The sequence below is a fragment of the Euprymna scolopes genome, chromosome 42 (assembly GCF_053919585.1).
Source record: "Euprymna scolopes isolate OS-2025 chromosome 42, ASM5391958v1, whole genome shotgun sequence".
NCBI lineage: Eukaryota > Metazoa > Mollusca > Cephalopoda > Sepiida > Sepiolidae > Euprymna > Euprymna scolopes.
This window is the reverse complement of record NC_136523.1, coordinates 23386285-23409409: the sequence shown is the minus strand read 5'-3', so window position 1 is coordinate 23409409 and position 23125 is coordinate 23386285. Positions and strand designations below refer to the sequence as shown.

Below are 23125 nucleotides of genomic sequence, written 5' to 3'. Positions count from 1 at the left end.
TAAATATTAAGATATTACATTCTTTTTTTCTATTTTGCATTGCACAATTCATAACTTACTAATTCATAATGACCTGGAATGTAAACATTTGTTTGTTTTCGTAATAATTATAATTTCGTTCAATTTTATGGGACACAAGAATGTAAATCCAAATCTATCTGGAATGTGTGTGTGTGTGTGTGTGTGTGTGTGTGTGTGTGTGCGCGCACCTCTGCTTTCAAATGTGCATCACCACATCTGCATATCCAACAATTCCTCCTCAAAGTTCTTTTTTTTTGTTTTTGCATAGAATAATGCACAATCTCTCAACTGCAAAGGAAGTATTTGAATTATATGCTCAATAATAAGGAATGTTAAGATTGGAAGAACATTCCAATCTTAACATTTTTTATTTTATTTTTTTTTTGTTTTGTTTTTGCAATTCAAGTGAATTGTTTTGACAGGTTGTAAGTTATTTAACTCAGGAGCTGAATTCTACAGCAATGACAGTGTTTTGGGTTTTCAGATTTTAGCATACGGGAAGTACAATTGAAGGTTTCAAATTGAAATAGACAAGAAAGCAGAAAGGACACCCCCACCCACAAAGTTAACTAAATTAACAAATTACCAACTAGTACAAAAGTAATAAATAAGTAGTAAATGACATGCCTTCTAGTAGTGATGGGACGTTTATAATATTTTTACCAATTCTGTACTAAATTTCTGATTCCAATACAATTACCGATTCTGATTTTTTATAAGTTTCCAAATATTTGACTATAGAGTTATTATTTCATGATCATCGTAAAAATCATATGTTAAATGTGCATATATATTCTCAAACGTAAAAACCCACTTGTGGGAAGAAAGGGTGATCTACAGATTTTAGTTTTACTGTTAATTTAAAAATCAATAAATATTCATTATTTTATTATTACGACTACCAACAATGGAAAGTTTTGTTTTAAACAAAATCAAATAAAAAAAGATAATTAAAGGAAACGTCTTTGGCATCAGAAAATATGCACAAATTTTTCCGATAATGATTCCGATATACTACAAAGCTCCGATTCCCAATTTCAATCAATCGTCCTAACACTAATATATAGTTTATAGTATTGACAGTATAAAAACAAGTATTTTCCTTGGTTGGAATAGAACCTGTGACCTCATCAACAGTTTTCCAAATTATATTAAAGATTATTGCAATTTATTTCATTTTATGCAGTGGGCACTTTTATCATCCTCTCATTAGTAGGAAATGTCATGAATTCCAGGATTTCTGATTTTAGCATATCAGAGATATAATCGCAGGATTCAGATTGAAAAAGAAGAAGAGTTTGAATAAACTAAAAGACTTATCAAAAAAGACTTCCACAAACACAACTAAAATAACAATTTAAAAACTAGCACAAAAGATGAATAAGAAAAAAATGAAGCAACAAAAACTATCTGAATAATTTTGACAGTGAGAGGCTCGTCTGACTACAACCGTTGTAAAGAATTTTTCTTTTTTACACTGTGTATAAAAAACTAAATGAAACTTTTCTGGAGAAAGTTTATTACCAAGAATTTCCTATCCTGGACTGCAGCACGGTCATTTTTCGAGTTCAATGTAACCAAAATCCAGAAAAGTGTCAATTACTATCCCTGTGGATTAAATGAAGGATCCATTCGAAATTCTGTGCAGATTTCTGAGTTTGACTGAAAGATTCCAAATAATCCAATAATAAAAATTATCATCTCATAATTATTTAGATTCTTCGTACTACTGTTCTTACCTTGAGCGTCATTTTCACAATGTTTCGGTTGATGTAACCTCCGAACTTCTTCAGGTATATCTTGTCGAATAGGAATGTTTCTATCGAACTCAGGAATTTGGACGGAATTTCAAACGGAACCCATTATTTACTTCACGGGGGTAGTATGCTCACGTTCTGTCAGCCATGATTGGGTAGAGGTTCTATAGAGGTAATTTGCAGTTTTATTTTTCGGTTGCCCACACTGAGAATTGAATCTTTTAACCTTTAGGAGAATATCACATTTTACAATTGATTTTTCCAAGTACTGTAACCACTATACCACAGGTTCTTGCAGAAGATGAGATCAGTAGTTTGACAAATGCAAAAAATATGATTAACCAATCCTCATCTCAAAAAATCAGAAATATAATTTATCACATAAATCTGTACACTGAATATTTTAGAAGAGGAATGAATTATTTATTTATATAGCAATTATTGTGAAGTAATTTGTGAGAAGTACGAGATAAGTATGAAGAAATAATTGGGTGAAAACGATCCTAATTTCTTAATTTACAACTGGGAGAGGTTTTAATCGTCTATCGATAAGCATGCTCATTAAATTTTTCTGGAGTTTTTTTTTTTTTTTTTTTAGGGGGGGGTAAAATAACTCTGACTGATCAATCATACTTCCAAATATTTCTTTTACAAGGGAGATAATTTCAAGGTAGATGAGCATTTTAATCCCTTTTAAATGTAAAAATATTTAAAAGTTTTATTAGATGGCTTATGTATTCATAGTACGGTACAGTCATGTCGACACAATGGTTCTTATTGAATCACCGAAGTTAAGCGTCATTGAGTCTGGTTAGTACCAGATGTGTAACCATTTGGGAATACCAGGTACTGTATGTAGGAGAATGTTGACAGCTCTTTGTAAGAGCTTTTTTTTTTTTTTTTTTTTACAAGGTGGTCACCACTTATCAAGGCCCGGAAGCCACTCAGGGATAAGGGTTATTGTAAGTACAGTACGTTAGTGTGGATATTTAAGGTATCTACTTAAGGGGGCGGGTCATCAGGAATTTGTTTACGTTGGACTTGAAGACATCCAGGTTGTAGTCAGGAGGGAAGCAGGCAGACGGAACAGAGTTCCACAGGCGTGCAGTTCTAAGAAAGAAGCTTTGTTCATGGAATCTACGTTTTGATTTAGTCATAGATAAAGGGTAGGGAAAGTTTTTGACAGTGGTGCAAAAATCTAACTTCGTCATCTCCTTTGACGGGAATATATGAGTGACTGGGTACTTTTCATATTCCCATGGCACTTCCTCCTTTGGAGGAAGCCAATTCAACCTACCTAGGTCGAGTATCCACCTAACAGACACACCTTAGTGTCCAGTAAGTTGTAAAGTCAAAATTAGAGGGGGGGGGTGCAAAAAGACTTATTTTTAGTTCATCAATTTCAAGGTTATATAGGATGTTCAATATTTTTTTACAAAGGAGTCACCACTTATCAAGGCCCAGAGGCTATTCGAGAATAAAGGTTAAAATTAATGTTACAAAGTTTGTTTTTTTTCAAATATTTATTGAATAAATTCAACAATACAGATCAGCCAAACGTAAATATATACAATAGTATTACTAGATTCAAAATATCCGAACTGTATTATATATAACCTGCTGCAAACGCTTGGTGAATAATCTACACGAGTCACAAATGATTTTTTGTGGGACTTTGGCCCATTCCTCACTTAATTTCTTTTTCAGAACCTTCAAATTGATATGGAAGGAAGCTAAGACTTTACTCTTCAAGATAGACCAAATATCTTGAACTCCTCAATTGATTTGAAACGCTTTAGTGCTCTCAACACAAACATTCGGTTCACATTTAAGGTCTTTGCAATGTCTCCTGCAGACTTTCCTGGTTTGATAACTTTAAAATGACAAGTTGTTTCATTATATCATGGGACATATTGTCAAAAGTAAACTTTATTCATATGTACATGAAAACGATAAAAATTCATGAAAATTCACTGAATCTAGTTAATAATAGAAAGTTGTAACGATAAATATTGAACACCCTGTAGTATATTGCAAGGATGGAGTACTGCTGCCACATCTGGACAGGAGCTGCTAAAAACAGCCTATCCTGCCTTAACAGAGTACAAAATAGACTTTGTGGCTTAGTAGGGGATGCCCTTTTCTCTTCCCTGCAGCCTCTCTCCCACAGAAGAGCTGTTGTGAGCTGGTCTTTGTTTTATCGTTACTTCCATGGCAGGTGCTCGTCTGAGCTCCAATCTCTGGTCCCCCCCCGCCAATCTTTCATGATAAACACCTGTCTAGCTGAAACCACTGTCAAAAGTTTTCCTCACTCTTTATCTGTGCCAAAACCAAAACGTAGATTCCATGAACAAAGCTTCTTTCTTAGAAGTGCACGCCTGTGGAACTATCTTCCATTTGCCCGTTTCCCACCTGATTACAACTTGGAGGTCTTCAAGTCCAACATAAACAAATTCCTGATGAACTGCCCCCTTAAGACACTTTATCAAATCCTCTATACTAACGATTACTACGATACTATCCCATTGATTACTGTACACGCAATAACCCTTATCCTCGAGTGGCTTCCAGGCCTTGGTAAGTGGTGTCTACCATGTAATAAAAAAAAAAAAACCAACTTTGGATGGTGCCACTTCATTCCCTTTTCCTATCAATGCTCTTCAGTGTTCTTCTTGGCCAAACTCTGTTTCTTCTCTATATCAACTAGCCTGGGTGCCTGGCATTGCCTGGGTGTTTGCAGGTGTGAGCAAAAAGAAAAAACAATGTTGTAGTCGGCAGGTAGGCTCGAACACATGCCACGAAGGAGGAAAAATATGTGAAAAAATTTTTTTAAAATAGTGACGTCTCTGTTGTTGTGCCCCTTGCCAAACCGGAAGTGACGTAGCTTTAAATTAAGGCTAGGCAAGCGAAAAGAGGGGATGACGTTCGAAAATATTGGCAAAAAAGCAACCCCCCCCCCCTGTAGAAAAGTGCCTAGTTAACGGTGAAGGAATTAATGTTTTTAGCCAATCTTTCGATATTTATCTCCGAAGGGTCGAGCTTTAAAAACGATACCAGTCTTGTGAAAATCTGTCGGCTCTGTCGAAAGTTTTAGGCAGACATACATACATTTAAACAGACAGGTGAGGTTTATATTATAGACTAGCAGGGATACCCGGCGTTGCCTGGGTGTTTCAAGGTTTGTGTGGTTTTGGGTAAATCAAAACAAAAGAATAATAAAAAATCGTTGCCCAAGTGTTTGTGTCGGGGGGAGGGGGGAGATAAAAAAAAACGTTTTGGTAGGTAAATAGGAAGGATCGAACCCAAAGCCTTGAGGCGAAGTTGGAAAATAAAGTGTGAAAAAAAAAAGTGCGACGTTAACCCATCGGCCACCAAGAAATAGTAACAGAAACATGTTTGAATTAATTTAAGTATTAAGAATTGGCAGGTGCCTGTACTTAATGACTTAATCAGATCAACTTTTACTGTGGGGCAGTTTTTTTTTTTTTTTGTTTCCCCAAGATGTTGTTGGGAGTGGGGGGCAGCTCCTCATGAAAAGGGGATTGCCCAAATTAAATAGCAATTGTCTGATATAAGGAGAAACTCCGCATTGATTAAAGCTGATTGCTTTTGAACGTTCCCGGCAATAGCACCGGGAACAATGTGTTAAGCATAGTTTTGCTTTTATACGAAAAAGCTGAATCAACACGTGGCGATCAAAAATTGTGGAATATTTAGCTTTTCAAAGTTGGGCAAATTAAATAGACCGGCGACCCCCCGTTGTTAACTAGTAGATATTACAATTTACATGTGATATAAAAAGTTATAAGAATGAGCGAGCGACTGACCGAATTTTACTGGGTTTATATAATTCAGTAAATTTTCATATACCAATAAATTTTAAGCCAAAAAGAGATGACTTAAACTGTAAACTACAAAATTATCATATTTCATAATTGAGCATTCATGTTGTTTTAACAAAAACCAAGACTTCAAAGAATGAGTTGATACTATTTGTTGCTATCAACCCATTCTTTGAAGTCTTGGTTTTTGTTAAAACAAATATATATATATATATGTCTTTGAAGCTTTTTAACCTTGAAAACTATATCAAAAAAATTTTCTTCAAAGTTTTTTAACCTTTAAAACTATCAAAAAAATTTTATTATCATTATATATATATAAAGCTGTGTGTGTGTATGTATTTAGGCAGCATTTGATTCTCTATGGCATATTTCATTAAATAAAACAGACATATTTTTGAATATTAATTCTATTTTCAATTCTTTCCAACTTCCGAATTCCAGTCTTCACTTTTGGCGGGAACTGGCTGATGTAATCACCATATTTTTCATAAGTCCGACTACTTTCCAATCCTTCACGATTCGTCATCAAAGATAAATTAATGTAATCGGTTTTGAACAATTTATAAAGTTCTTTTTTTTACTCTTCATTATTTATTCTTTTTTCTATTGGTTAAAAATTGGTTAATTATTTATCCCTTTTTTTTTTTGGTTAAAATTATATATATATGCATATATATATATATAATTATAAAACTCAAATGACCTTGTAACAGGTGTTGTAACCCAACATCCGGCTTACAACTTCCGGTTGCGCATGTGTATATAAACAAATAATCAACGTGACAATAAAATGTATTTTTTTACTGTGTACATTTTCAGCGTCCCAATTGTTTTTTTGTTGTTTTTTGCGTTTAAATTATCCAAATAAACAATTGTTAATAGTTTCTGCATTTTTTTTTATATCGTTCATTTACGTATTACATTTAAGTTATTTTAACACAATTTTCTTACTAATAAATCTACTTTAACCCGTTGACAATCATAAAAGCATTTTACGACGATTTACCCATCGCCTTCATTTTTTAAAATTTATTCTCCATTTTTTAATACACCTTTCTTAAAAAACATTCATACATTTTCTTCTACACTACAAAAAAAAATAATTAACCTCGAAAATGTTTTCATTTGCGTTACAAATAATCAATGCGACAATAAAACATATTGTTTTACTGTGCACGTTTTCAGCATCCCAATTGTTTTTGTTTTTTTTTTCACGTTTAAATTAAAAGATATCAAAATTTGAATTTAAATTTAAGTATTATGGTATCTGTTTAGTGCACATTTACCTATTAGTATGGCAAACCACTTATAATTCAATGACTGTAAGTTTTTTGGGTTTTTTTCAAAACTAAACAATTATAAACAGAACGACTCATAGAAATCTATCTATATTCTTTTTTTATTTTAATATACTTTCATAGAAATGTTTCTGTTATGTCAAAAAAACTATTTTCTGTGCGTCACAAGTGTCACGCTCATACATTAATTCCATCGCTACTATAACATACTGACCCAACGGGTCATGGGTAGTCTAGTATATATGTAGTCTTTGAAGCTTTTTAACCTTGAAAACTGTATAAAAAAAATTTTATAAAAATTTAATTTTTAGTCCTTCTTTGAAAAATCAGTAAATCATTTAATCTCCTGCAATCACCGAACAAACCTGCTTTCTTAAACTAACAAATAGTTTTATATTTTCAGGGATCATCAGTTGTTTACCATAAAACACTGTTTTGCAGATTTAAAAACAAAGCAGTATATTAAATCATGGCTCCCCAGCAGTGTTAATCAAACACCACCACCTTCCCTAAATAATGGATCCAGTTTTTTGTGCTTCAGATTAATTAGATTTTTTATTTTCTAACCTGTGTCATTTGTCCTTGTCTCCAAAAAAGAAACGATTATTTTTACACATCTTCTGTATTTATATAATTCAGACGAATCCACTATGCGTACTTATCACCCCATTTTTGTTATCAGTATATCTATTTATATACTTATATTCTCATTTGCTAATAATCTTTTATATTTATTAGTTTATTTAAAAATATATAAAAAGTTAAAAATATAAAATATATACAGGGTTGAATGATAGAATTGTTCCTCTAGAAAAGACGACATGATTCCATTTCCATTTTGTGAAAACCGGTTTTCTTTTTCTGTTGAAGACCATCTACTAGGTGGCCAAGTGTGTACAAATCCTAAGAGCAATACGAACCTTCTATCATGTCTTAAAGTGACACAATGTTCAACGAGCAAGATAGGAGATGCGCCACTGTACAACTCCTGCTCTCTACCGTTCCAAGTTATGACAACAGGACCATTGCCAGCATCCTCAAAATTGCTGGATTGCAACAAATAACAGGGACATGTCCAAGGTGATAAAAACAAAGTTTCCGGCCACGGGTATGGTCTTTAGTGTGGTTTTAAATGAGGACTACATCATGCCACCTCACATCTTCGTAGTCGGCTTGAAAGCCAACACCAAAGTGTACCTGGATGTACTGAAGAGTGTGGTGATCCCCTCGTGCAATCAGGTGGCCACTGGCAGACCCTGGGTGTGATAGCAGGACTTGGTGCTGGCCCACAAGTCCAAAGAGATCCAGGTTTAGCTTCAAAAGGAGTTCTACGACCTTGTACCATTCTCTTACTGGCTCTCCCTCCTCCTCTGACTTGAACTCGCTAGATTACTTCGTTTGGTTATATGTTCAGAAGATCACCAACATGACCTCCCACAACACCAAAACCAGCCTAGTCGCTGCCATCTGCCGATTTAATTTTTTAAATTGACGTGAACACTAGGATACTTCAATTAAAAGTCAAATATGAACAGGTAAAATTATAGAGAAATAAATGGCAGATCAAATGAGGTATATGTTTAAAGAGTTACACCTAATTTAGCTTAAATTTGAATTTTTTGAAAAAATGACAAGTGTGAACTTTCTATTTGGCGTCACTGTGTGTGTGTGTGTGTATATATATATATATATATATATATATATATATGTGTGTGTGTGTGTGATTCAACTAATAAATAAAAACCAAAATAAAATTAATTATATATAAAAAGGCAACAGAAAAAAAACTCTTTAACAACAAATTTTCTCATGACGACGATCAAGGATCGAAAATGCTCAAGGAGAATGGGTGAAAAAAAATTACAAACTGGAACGAGTAAACATGCCCGGCAGATCGAGAAAATCAACAAAAAAACAAAGAAGAAAAAAACTTTGTCATATTTAATCACATGTGCTTTGATAACGACTTGCTGCCAAAATATACATATATAGTAATTTATAAAATATATATGGCGATTAAGCTACACTGAATATTCCGCGTTTCATGAAATGTGGAATATTCAGTGTAGCTTAATCGCCATATATATTTTATAAATTACTAACTAGCTCTACCTACGTATTGAGCACTTTTGAAGTAAAATTTCTACTTTCGTATATTAATTTTATGTGAGTAAATGAAGTAGTTATATATATATATATATATATTGAAAATTTGAAATTTCCAATTCAATCTGAAGAAAAGTTTTGGTTTAATACCAAATTATATGAAAATTATGAAATATATATCAGACATCTTATTTCTGATTAGTGACCTTAACTTATTTAGCATACAGAACAGATATTTAATGCTAACTTTCTCTAGTATATTTCAGATAATAAAGATCAAGCCTGAAGACGAAAGAGAATGATAGGATGGATGAGTAATGCAAGTCTTAAAGATGAGCTTAGATCTGATGACCTCAGAGGAAGTGAGGGTTGGGTTGAGGATATGCGTTGCATGAATAGAAATGATACGCAATGCGAGTCTTAAAAAAACATAATATCTGTGAATTACTAACTCACTAAACAATTCGTTTTGCTTTCATAACAAAAAAAATTTTTTTTTACTTTAAGAGAATCTGAAATGGTTTTTCTTCTTTCTTTAGTAATTCTGAGACTAAACAGTGTTCCTATTTATAATGCCTCCCCACGGGACAGAGTTAGACATCAGGGTCGTTTTTTAATGTGGAGAAAAGGAACAAAAATAAAAATTGTCTTAGTCGTGAAGGATTTCTCCTCCACTTGCAGAGAACAAGAAATTGAAGTGTAGCATCTGAAGAACAGATACTACACTTTGATCTTGTCTCGAAGACTAAACAGTGTTTTCAAAGTTTGAGTAGAAAATTGAAGAGTAAAAATGATGACCTTCCAAACAAGATCCCGGACAATACGGACAAATTTATCTTTAGTTGACCTTTGACAACTAAATATTTTCGTTTACGAGCCAAATAGAAAAGTTACTAGCCAAACCCACATGATTTTTAGAATATGACATCTTTGTTCTATGACGAGCATGTACATCATAAAGATTTTTTTTGTATTTTTTTTAATAAGTACAATTCTAAATATACAACAAATTTAATGTTGATACTTGAAGGTATAAACATTCTAATTTCTCCAGATATTTTTTAAACTTGTTTTTTTTTTTTTTTTTTTTTTTATTCAATTTTCACCCCAAACAAGGCATTGTGCCACTTTGAAGCAGGAGGCTACTATCAGGGACTTAATTTGTGGGGTCATTATGAAGGGAGATGAGTAGAAAGATGTTTGTTAACATTACACTTGAACTTCTGCATATCATTGCAGTTGGGAAAGCAGAATCCCGGAAGGGAGTTCCAAAGACCCGCAGTTCTGGGGAAGAAACTATTGGAGTAAAAGGCTTTCTTGCACCTAGGGATCTCTACTGGAAAGGGATGAGACTTAGTAGCTTGTCGGGTTTGTCGGGGGTAGTTACATCGGGGAGATAAAAGTGTTTGCAGTTCGTCAGAGCATTCACCATTAGAGTATTTGTAGAACAGGCAGAGGGATGCAACATCTCGTCGATGGGACAGAGGCTGAAGCCTAGATGACAGTTCAGGACCTATCAGGTTGGCGACTCTCTTTTGAACCCTGTCCAGGAGCGAGAGACAAGCAGATGATGCACCAGCCCAGATGTGACAACAGTACTCCATACATGGGCGAATGGTGGCCTTATAGAGGTATAGGATACTGTCAGGCGTTCGTTTAAAAAAAAAAGATTGAGATTTGGGAAAATCTTTTTAATCGGATTTCAGACAGAAATTTGGCTGTTAAGGGGTCAAAGTTCAACGATTTGACCTTTGAAAACTCTACTAAACTCCTCTGCCAATTTTAGATCTAAACACTTGAAATTTTAGATGTAGGTTACTTGAACATGGATCAAACTTTTTAATTTGATTTGAGCCCAAAACAATTGGTAAGAGGTCAAAATTGGGGCCAAAGTTTAAAAAAAAAAAAATAGTTCTGTGCGGTCTCTACCAAATCACTCAGCCAATTTTTTGTCTAAGCATTTGAAATTTTATATAAAGTGTATACAGACCTAGGGTAAGCTTTTTAATCGGTTTTTGGCCAAAAATTTGGCTGCCAAGAGGTCAAAGTTGAAAAGATTTGGCCTTTGCTGTTTCTAGCAAACTATTCAGCCAATTTTGGGTCTAAACATTTGAAATTTTACATAAAGGGTATTCAGACATGCAGCAAGCTTTTTAATCAGTTTTTGGGTGAAAATTTGGCTGCCAAAAGGTCAAAGTTGAAAGAGTTGACCTTTGCAGAATCTACCAAACTGCTACGCCAATTTTGTGTCGAAACACTTGAAATTTTAGATGTAGGTTACTTGAACATGAGTCAAACTTTTTAATACGCATATATATATATATATATATATATGCACATGCACATAACGTTATGAACAGTACATAGGGCCCAAGCAAAGCCAGGTTGAACTGCTAGTATAATAATATAGGATTGGTTCTATAGTAATAAATACAAAATTTACATAAATTTAAAATATATTTAAGACTTGTTTTACGATTGAGTAATGCCAGGTAGCCTGCTAGTTAAAAAAAAAATTGCTGTTTAAAGAATCGCTTATTTCTTAAAGTTTTTAAGCTTAAAAAAACAATCTTTTTTTTTTTTTTGACAATAATTTTATCCTTCAGTAACAACTACCCTCTGCAGTCATGAACCTTCATTTCCCTGCACCATTTCTATCTCCTATCCCTTTGTCCTTGTCACAGACATTTAGTATTGAATCATGGTATGGGTTATTAACGACGTTACTGAACTTCCAGTGTTCAACTAAGATTCCCAAATTCGAAAATATGCCTCTGAAGAAAGTCGAAGGTTACATCGGCTAAAACGTTACATAGCAGTCCAAATAATCCAAATTAAAACTTGAATCTATTTCAACAATTCTCTCTCCACTACTTTAATCAGTCTTGCTCACCAAGTTTCAGTTATAAATGGCCAACAGTCTTTATGTAACATAGCAGATGCATACAAAATGATGTCATCAGTAGGGAAAAATAAAGACTTTAAAAAGGACAATCACATTAGAGAAGAAATAACGTTTGAGATCATGTTAGAGGCATGAATGACGCTCGAGACTATGGTCACATGGGCGACATCACGGCCGTAACATTAAGGAAATATCGTTACAAAGAAACAGAGAGTTGAAGTTCTTTTCTATTCTTTGCTTTTTGACTGAAGTTACAACATGTTGGTTCCCGAACAACGTTACATTTATTTTATCGCACATGGGTATGATGTGTAAAATGGTCAATAACTCTGACACGCTCCTCTATCGATATTGCCCTTGTTTTGCTGCGATGACTCTCATCAGTTTGGGAATAGTCCGAGGATTATTTTAATAGGTATTATCTTTTGAGATAATCTTGCAGATAAACATGTGTGGGGTTATGGTTTGGTGTTAAATGAACCATCCACAAAAGGGGTTGGTATGACACGAAGAGCAGATAAACCAAAACGAAACGAAATGTTGTTTAACCATAACCCTTACCCTAAAGTTTATTTTCATTTTATTTTTTTCTCTTGTTACTTTCCCGGGTCACCATTACATTATATTCACGCCTTGAAAAGAAAAACCTTTGTCTGTCATTGCAGCGTGTCCCGGTACTCCCCCAATCCCGGAGGCGGTGACTCCAGTTGTAGCAGTAGTGGGTCGAGTCAAAAGGCTGGGTAAGGCACTGCTCTCTCTCTCTCTCTCTCTCTCTTTCACTCCTTGCCCTCTCCAACAGTCCCCTGCCCTGCCCCAAAATACTTTTGTTGCTTTGCTATTAATATTACTACAACAGTGCTCTATTATAATTTTTTAGTTTCATTATTTTCTCATTTTATTTCTGATTTTTATGTTTCTTGTTTCTATCGCTTACCGTCAACATTTAAACAATATTGATATTTATGCAGAGAATGACCCGGTTTTTTTTTTCTTTCTTTTTTTTTTCTTTCTTTTTTTTTTTTTGTGGATATTCTATTTTTCTAACTCTGAGAAATATCCCTATTAGGTGATTTGGTTACGCCGTGAACAATCAGTTTTCAGGGAACATTTATTTCATCAGTCCATTTATAAGGTGCTGGTTTTTATCTAAGCATGGTAAAACCAACTCTTATGAAATTATTTGTGAGTAACAAAAACTGTTGTACAAAAGAAAAAAAAAACAACTTTTTTTCATAACAATAAAAATTTGGAACACTGTTCCACTGGCCTGCTTCCTGAACTACTACAATATGGTAGTCTTCATATCCAATGTAAACAAGTTCTTGTTGAATTGTCCCCTCAAATCAAATTCAACCCAACTTACATCATTAACGATTACTACACTACCACCTTACATTCATTAACCCTTATCCTCGAGTGACCTTCGGGCCTTGATAAGTGGTGACTTCCTTGTAAAAAAAAAAAAAACGCCACCTTTCTTTTTTTTTCATTTCCAATCCAATGCAGATTATATATTGTATTCTTTTTCAAAATCATTTGAGCAGAATTACATCTGTAATTAGTTTCTTGGAATCACAATGGGTTAATACATCTCTAAAGAAACTAAACCATCTCACATGACCTTCTATGTAAACTTCCAATATTTAGGCTACATAGTCCAGAATGCAACCAATTTTCTTTAAAAATCATTTCCTTAGTTGAGGCCAGATTTTTAAGGGCCTTTTAAATGTTAAAAAAAAAAAATCAATCCATCTCAATGAAATCATGGTACATCTCTGAAATATATAATTATATAGAATACAGCTTTTGAATAAATAATCTGTATTTTAATAGTATAATTAAATAAAAAAAGTTTTGGTTGGTGAGTATAAGGATCGAACCCAAACCCTTGAGGCAAAGTGTGAAAAAAAAACATGCGACATTAACCGTTATGCCACCGCGACATACAAACAGAAACAAGTTTGAATTTATTTAATTACTTAGATTTGGCAGGTGCGCATTTTAATGACTTAATGAGGTCAACTTTGACTGCGGGGTTTTTATTTTTATTTTCTCAAGATGTGTGTTGGGGGAGGGGGGCAGCTCCCCTTGTCCAATTTGAATAGCAATTGTCTGATATAAGGAAAATATTTTCATATTGATCAAAGCTGATTGCTTTCAGACATTTCCGGCGATGGCAACCGGAAAAATACTGCCAGAATTAGTGTCGCTTTTATTATAGGAAAAAGACTAATCTACCTGCGGCAAGTGAAAACTGTTGAATATTTATCTTCCCGAAGTCGAGCAAATTAAATAGACAGGCGAGCTCCGTTGTTAACTCAGAGATATTACAATTTATATGTGATATAAAAAGTTTTAAGAAGTTGCAAGCCAACCGACGCTTCTCTGAAAAAAGCCTTTCTTGGACATACACAAAAAACGAACATACATACACACATTTTTGCTTTTATATATATAGATTACAATATGATAGTATTTGAAAATTAATGGGACTAAAGAATACGAGAATAATTGCTTTTGTATTTTTCTCTTTTTTTTTACATATTGTTATTTTTTTTAATTTTTGTTTTTAATTGTTGTTTCTTTTTTAGAAATCTCTGCAATATTTTAATTTTTTTCCTTGTTTCTTTTGATTTGTTGATTGCATCCATTTCTTTTTCCTGCTCCAACTCGACATGTTTATCACCCCCCTCCTTCTCCTTCCCAAAACTTTCGATCTCTACTCTCTCCCTTTTTGTTCTCAACTTTTAAAACTCGGTTTTTGATGCATTCCAAAAAAAAAAAAAAAAAAAATCCTTTAAAAATTTTATAAGCCTTTTTGTAATCCAACCATATTTGGTATAAATAAATTTCAGTCTATCCCTGACTTGTCAATCACGTATAATGTGGCACTTTAACCATGTTGTTACATTTCAACAACAACAAGACTTTGTCGCAAAGGAATAAACACAAAAAAAAGGAAAGATATAAAAATTTGACTGCATTTTTTTTTAGTGCAAACAAAATGCGTTAATTCGTGGTTCTTCAACAAAAATGCATTTCATTCTCTTTCAAAAGTCTTTTTGCACACACGTTTTACAATTCTGTCATATTACATGTGCTTTTTAAAAGTCTCTCTCCCTGCCACCTCACACCAGTCCTAGCCAGTGCTTTTTCACCCTCGCTTTCACGCGTTTTCCTCTTGACCATGTGGTATATTTTTCTCTCCTTTTCTTGTCACGCAAACTCACGCACACTTACTACTTTGCATATCGCTAAAACGGTTGCTGCTACTAATATTTTCGCTAGTCATCTATCCTGCAGCTGCTGCTGATTTTTTTAGTTTGCCAACACTCTGTTACAATAAGAGTGCACCGCTTCATTACACACAATTTAGTTATGAATGCCCAACAAATGACTGAGCCGTGTGCGACGTCACGGTAAGGAAAGAGAAAAAGGTTCTAAAAAGAAGACGTGCACAGACCGATGATTACGATCAGGTTAGAGATCCTTGGGTGACGTCGCTGCTGAGATGAGAACTCGCGCATGACTGGAGAAAGAGTAATAAGGTCTTTTGTTAAAACCTGAAACGGAGTTGAATGTCTTTCGTCTTTTTTTCTTATGTTCATTGTGACTGAGTCTACAACATGTTGGGTCTCTACATGTTAACAGGTGTGCAAACATAACGTTACATGACTTTTATGCTCATTTCCTTTTATAAAAGTCAATTTCATGTTCCTTTTATTTTTTCCACTTGCACCAGTTTGTTACAGGGTGATTCCCCCCTCCCCAATTTTTTTTTTTTGTTGACGTTTCACCCCAAACAAGGCACAGGGCCACTTAGTCATGAGGGTTACTATTTATGGAGTTGGGCTGCGAGATGTCCCTTCACTTTACACTTGAATTTCTGCATGTCAGTACAGTCACGGAAGCAAAGGCCCGGGAGGGAATTCTAAAGTACAGCAGTCCGAAGGAAAAAGCTATTCGAGTAGAAGGCTTTATAGCATCTAGGGATCTCTATAGTGTAAGGGTGGGATTTTGCTGCTTGTCGGGTTTATCAAGGGTATTATCGTTGAGGGGGTACTAGTGCTCGGAGTTTGTCAGAGCACTTGCCATTGAAATGCTTGTAAAACAGACACAAGGATGCCACGTTTCAGTGATGGGACAGGTTGGAGTATAGTTGATAGTTCAGGACCTATTAGGGTGACAACACTTTTTTTAATCCTGTTTAGGAACAAGAGACTGGTGTTAGATGCATCAACCTAGATGTGACAACAATACTCTGTGCATGGGCGAACCGTGGCCTTGTAGAGATACAGGATACTCTCAGGTATGAGTAGCGTTTTAGCACAGTAGAGAGAGCTTACCTTCCTTGCAGCCTTCCAATTCATGATGTCTCTGAATACGAATGTGAAAAATGTTCAAAGAATAAAAATCTCTTAATTTATTTTTAAAAACAATTTGAAGTCGTATTTTAGGGAAACATATCACCACAGATACAAACTATATATAATATCTACTGCACAGCGGTTAGGGAGTTTTATCCCTGGACCCCAAAATCAACAGAGATTAGACCATTCCTTTAATGATCTGGTTCCTATTGATTGCGGTGTAATGCTAGTTCTATGCAGTTTTAGGAGGTCCAACCCTCCCAGACTTTGCATTCTCTGTTTGAGAAGAGGTGCCCTTACCGTGGAATGCCGGCAGGGCTGCCCCCCCCCTCGGCACTTTTTGTAGATCAGAGTGTCCCTCCTTGGGGTGCTGACTTTTCAATCCCACTTTCCGACCCTGGTGTCTCAGTTCTTGGAGTGGGAGAGAACTAAAGACTATGTCTAAAAATTGCGAAAGTTGGGTTCGATTTCTTGCACAAACACTAAAATTGGAACAACCTATTTCAAATTCAACTTTACACAATCGACACGCAATATCTTTTTTACATGCTGCTCATGTATATGCAATATCAGTCTCAAGTTCAACTAATTTGCATATTGGTTTTGAAAAAGGACATTTTATTGATTTTTGTGATTAGGCTTTTTAGTCAATAAAAAACAGGCAAAAGTTACAGCCTGTTGACTTAGAATGAGTGCTTTATGCCAAAGTCATGGTCGAATATGTACTTATTTTTGCATTATATACTAACCCCTATTTATTCCTAACTGTGCATTGAATGGATACCATAATACTTAGTTTGCTGCACCTTATGATAACAAAGATCAGCGCAGTAGTTTCCAACAAAAAATGGCAAAGACTGACAAAGAGAAATGTTATATATATTAGTGATGGGACGATTCCATTATTTTTTCTGATTTTTATACAGTTACCAATTCCATATTAAATTTTTGATTCCGGTACAATTACCTATTCGGATTCTTTAGCAATCGTTAAATATTTAACTTTAAAGTTGAAATTTTTTCACAATCATGGTAAAACCCATGTTAAATGTGCATACGTTTTATCAAACATAAAAATATATTTGTGTGGGGATGGGGTGATCTATAGCTTTTAGTTTTACTGATAATTTAAAATCGATAAATATTTGTCATTTTTTCATTACTACCCGCAGTGGAAGATTTTGTTTTGTAAACAAAAATGATAATTAAAGGAATCGTTTTTGCATTGGAAAATAGGCACAAATTTTCCGATTCCTATACCGATTCTGATACCCACAACTTTTTTTTTTTTTTTTTTTTTTTTTTTTTTTACGAGTCCCGAGTCCGATTGCGATTAATCATCCTGGCACTATGAAATGTGTAAACAAACTTTCACTAATTTAAAAAAAACTTTTTATGCAAATATGATTACTAGTAGTTTAAAATCAATAAATATTTATTTTATATTTACAACCAGCAGCGGAAGATTTTGTTTTAAACAAAATCAAATAAAAATATAATTTACGGAATCATATTTTGGCATTGGAAAATAGGCACAATTTTTTTCAGATACCAATTCCGATAACCCCCAAAATTTCTGACTTTTCTGATTCTCGATTCTAATTAATCGGCCCAACACTAATGTGTGTGTGTGTGTGTAACTAGCCCACATTTATTCATTCAATATACTTTATTGATTAAGCGAACAATCTGTGTCTATTTGATCCTTTAATTATTCGTTTCAAAATTCTAACAATATGATTAAAAGAATTCCTCTGCGAAAGTTGTTGAATGAATTCATGTTAAAAAATTTTTTTTTTTTTTTTACAGTTCTGATGCTGTCAGATTGAATGAAGAGAAAGAATTTGATAGAAATGAAGAAAGATTCAGGTTTCTTAAGGTAACACAAGCCTTCAATAATGGTTTTTGTTCATTCCGTATCAGCCTTTTAATTATTGAGTGGAATATATACAAGGTGTTCAGAAAATTGATGGCATAACTTCAGGATGATTTTCCATATATATATATATATATATATATATATATATATATATATATATATAATCCAAATAAGTAGTAAAATTTTTACTTGAACAAAAATGTTAGCTCGTACATATATCCAGTTTGTTTCAGGCAGGAGGTCAACAGAAATTAACTATGTCTGGAAAACCGGACTGTGCAAAGGAAAGCGATGATATGTGGGCAGAAGACATGACATCATATGCAGAACTTCAAAATTCTGCATAGATTACAGAGTTCAACAAGACACACCTGACGAAGGTTACATTGGCCGAAACATAACACTATTCTGAATAGGGATGTTGATATATGATAACTAAAGCCTTGCAGAAGATTAGAAGATTATGCTTGAAGATGGATATGCATGGGAATGACAGTAGGCGAAAAAATGAAAATCCACACAGTTGACTTGATGTAGACATTTTATTTAAAAGTGTGACAGCCTCCCCTTCGACAAACCGCCGACCCCATAGTTGAGTGTGCTGTGGTTTACTACCTCCATCTCTTCATCGTTCTCGTTGGCCGTGTCATCATGTCACACTGGCGGCTGCCAACGGAATGCACACTGGTCACAAAGTGGAAAAAAAATAAGTTGTGGAACAAGAAAGGAAAAAAACAAAGCCAATGTTTCACATATATTTGACGGTTGGACTTGAAAGTGTGTGTGTGTCTTCTCCATGTTCTATCGCTGTTACATTGGTCTGTCAGTCGCAATCCGGCTCTATCTCTGTTTCGCAGTCAACTTTAAAAACTGTCTAACCGTTGTCGTTATCAGCTCCCATCCACCGCGAACGGTATCTAATAGTCAACTGACTGTCTTCTCTGCGTAGGTATCTGAAGTTGCCCCACCCCGGCCACCCGGAAGCTGCCCTTCTCTTGTAGTCTGTAGGCTTGTATTGTCACTGTCAAATCTGTAGGCTTCTATTGTCATTGTCAAATCTAAAAGGCTCGATCTAAAAATACCTACAAATTCATTGTTTGCTACTTCCTATTTCATTGTACATTTGTATGACGCTTCCTATCTATTGTTCCCCCCCCCCCAGCACTTAGTGACTCATGGGTCACCTTCATAGTATCACACTAGGAGGCAACACAGAACGATACAAATTACATCCATCAGTCTTAGTCCGATATTACCAACATTTGATTGAAGTAATATATCTCCATCTTCACTTACCCGATTCAAAGTCATCCCTTTTAATGGCACCTGCCAGCATCTGTGTTGTCCCATTCTTGAATCACTATATGAGGACTATCATAACAGAGGTAAAAGGGAGGTGACTCCGCCTGAAACAGAAAAGAAGTTATTTCCCCTTGATCATAATCTTTTTTCTCTTAAACACCCAATATGAGAATGATAGTCTAAATAATTCAAATAAAACGTAAATTTTTACTTCTGCAAAGTTGTTTTCTCTGTATATAGGGCTTTGTTTTCAATTGCATCCCCCCCAACAGACAATTATAATTAAAAATTTTTTAGTTGTTAATTAACATTGCTTTTTTTTATTATTATTTGTTTCCAATAATCTATCAAATTTTCTATTTTACAATTTTTTATATATTTTTTTTTTTTTTTGTTATTTTGTCTTGACAGTGGGGTGCTAAAAAGTTAAAAAATATGCATGTTCTTCCCCCGGGGAGCGGCATTGTACATCAAATCAACTTGGAGTACATTGCTCGAGTGGTTTTCAACGTCAACGGCCTGCTCTACCCGGACTCTGTGGTAGGCACTGACTCGCACACTACTATGATCAACGGACTTGGAGTTGTTGGTTGGGGTGAGAATAACTTTCTTTCTTCTCTTTTTGTCAGCCCTTTCCCCCTTGTAAGATACTAGCTGTTCCTACCCGATGTTGCCCAGGAGACTCTCATGTAATTCTGCAGTTTATTTTTCTTTGGTTTTCATTTTTGGAAGCAGAGTTCAATTTGAGGCAAGGGGAGATAATCACAAAATTTACGGAAGTTTTGCAGACTATTTATTTTTTTCGTTATACTTCTTTCCCCCTTTTTCTTTCTACTTGAGAGTCACCATTTATCAAGGCCTGAAGGCCACTCAAGGGTAAGGGTTAATGAATGTAAGATGGTAGTATAGTAATCATTAATGGTGTAAATTGGGTAGAATTTGATTATTTATGGGAAGGGCTCAACAAAAACTTGCTTATATTGGATTTGAAGGTTACCATGTTGTATTCAACTGGGAAGCAGGCCAGTGGAACAGTGTTCCACAGGCGGGCAGTTTTGGGAAAGAAACTTTGTTCATGGAATTTGCGTTTAGATTTAGGCATAGTTAGAGAATGAAGAAAATTGTATATAACGGTTGTACCTAGTTGAGTGTTTTTTTGTGGAAGTTTAACAGGGGGGGGGACCATAAATTGGAGTTCAGTCGAGCACTTGCCATGAAAATAATGAAAGAGCAAAGACAGGCTTGCAACGTCTCTTCTGTGGAAAAGAGTTTGCAGAGAAGAGAAAAGGGTATCACCTACTAGGTTTCAAAATTGGCATTGAACTCGTCAAGGCTGGATAGGGTGCGGCGAGCAGCTCCTGTCCAGATGTGGTAACAGTACTCCATTTTAGGGTGTACCTAGTTCTTATATAGATCGAGGATTGCATCGGCAGTGAGATACTTACTGGAGCAGTAGAGTGATCCAACCATTTTTCCAGCGATATTGGCAACAGATTTGATGTATATGTTCCATTTCAGATCAGGAGTGAAGGTCAGTCTCAGAAGCTTGTGATGACATGGAGCTTCCCTATCATGAGAGCCATTCATTTGAATTGGGCTGTGATGAGGGTCAGAGTAATTATGATGGAAAGAGAGAAGCTAGGTTTTCGCTGCATTAAAATTAACCAGCCACCTTTTCCCCCATTGCACCACGTTCTCAAAATCAGAACAGAGAGAATCAGAAAGATCTTGGTCATTGCTGCCCTTTGAAGCATTGTCATAGATTGTGGTGTCGTCTGCATAAATGTCTACGAATGATCTAAGAATGTGGTTTGGGAGATCATTTATGAAGATCAAGAAGAGAGTTGGTTCAAAGATGGAACCTTAAGGGACGCCAGCGTTATTACTGTGAGTTTTTCTCTAGCATTTTGGAGGGGGAACGTTAGTAATGTCATCTTCAATCAATTACCAAATTTTAACTAAAAATTATAGCAACGGACTTATTTTTACTAAAAACTATAGCAACAGACTTATTTTTACTAAAAACTATAGCAACAGACTTATTTTTACTAAAAACTATAGCAACGGACTTATTTTTACTAAAAACTATAGCAACGGACTTATTTTTACTAAAAACTATAGCAACGGACTTATTTTTACTAAAAACTATAGCAACAGACTTATTGTTACTAAAAACTATAGCAACGGACTTATTTTTTACTAAAAACTATAGCAACAGACTTATTTTTTACTAAAAACTATAGCAACAGACTTAGTTTTTACTAAAAATTATAGCAACAGACTTATTTTTACTAAAAACTATAGAAACAGACTTATTTCTACAAAAACTATAGCAATAAACTTATTTTTACTAAAAACTATAGCAACAGACTTATTTTTACTAAAAACTATAGCAACAGACTTATTTTTACTAAAAACTATAGCAACGGACTTATTTTTACAAAAACTATAGCAATAAGCTTATTTTTACTAAAAGCTATAGCAATAAGCTTATTTTTACTAAACACTATAGCAAGAGACTTATTTTTAATAAAAACACAATAGCAGTTTTTCTACTCAAATTTTTAATTTTTGGATATATTACTATATTCTATTACTATATTCTATTACTATATTGTTGTTTTGTGCTTAAAATCACATATTTAATCAAATAGATCTGTCGCTTATCTTTACAAGCACCAATGAATGCTCTCATAATCTGCCAATGATCTCGTCTTCCGTCATCACGTTCCTCATGTGTAAATGTTATTTTGTTCAGTTTGTTTTTTTGTGTGCAGGTGTTGGTGGCATTGAGGCAGAAGCAGTGATGCTCGGTCAGTCCATTAGCCTCATCCTTCCAAAAGTTGTTGGTTATAAACTGATTGGTAAAATGGACCAATATACTACCTCAACCGATGTGGTCCTCACCATTACAAAGGTAAGCAGGAATCGAACAATTTAATTCCTTCCTCATTCTCCAACTTTGCACTAACTCAATTTTTAATGACCTAACAAAATTTTTAAAAAATTTGATATTCTATTTTTACATCTATTTAAAAATCAAATGTTTTAATATCTTTCCCAGATATGTTGTCGTCACTTTTGTGTGTTCTTAAATATGCCTGACATTGGACTATAAAGGCAAAATAATTAATTATTCTATCATCATGAATTTTGGAACATGGCTGCTGGGAATAATGGTCTAAGTGTGGACTATATTTAGTTTTATACAAAGAGGGGGAGGGGTGAAGCACTGCAGACAAATTCAGATACTTCTGATTTTTCTTCAATTTTAATAGTAGTATTTGGCATAAATTAAAAAATATTTTTTCAAGTTTCAACTTCTCATTTGAAAATTCAAAAAAATTTTTATCTATAGTCATTACACACTGATTAAGCAAGATTTGAGAACACGGCTGCAAGGAATAAGGGTCCAAATGTGGACTATATTTAGTTTTATGCAAAGAGGGGGTAAAATTTTAACAGTATTTTACATCAAATAATAAATATTTCTTTTTACTTGCAGTTTCTTTGAGTTTTAAGAGTTTTTAGGAAGTGTAATATATGCGCACAGCATCCCATTTTAAAATTTAAATGTTTCAAATTTGCATTAAATTTTATCAATAGCCAGTAGACACTGATTAAGCAAGATTCCTTGAATTT

At 34.4% G+C, this 23125-nt stretch overlaps 1 protein-coding gene across 4 annotated transcripts in view; it reads left to right on the top strand.

Annotated features, from left to right (window-relative positions):
- The window catches only part of LOC145266963 (cytoplasmic aconitate hydratase-like), a 135685-nt gene that overhangs the window by 66777 nt on the left and 45783 nt on the right, over nucleotides 1-23125 (top strand). For 2 of the 4 annotated variants that reach the window (XM_080122799.1, XM_080122797.1), the window contains exons 5-8: nucleotides 12598-12672; nucleotides 18112-18181; nucleotides 19895-20078; nucleotides 22261-22400. In XM_080122799.1, the coding sequence (XP_079978925.1) occupies nucleotides 12598-12672; nucleotides 18112-18181; nucleotides 19895-20078; nucleotides 22261-22400 (469 nt within the window). The remainder of the gene's footprint in view (nucleotides 1-12597; nucleotides 12673-18111; nucleotides 18182-19894; nucleotides 20079-22260; nucleotides 22401-23125) is intronic. The other 2 variants (XM_080122800.1, XM_080122798.1) reach the window with 1 other exon arrangement.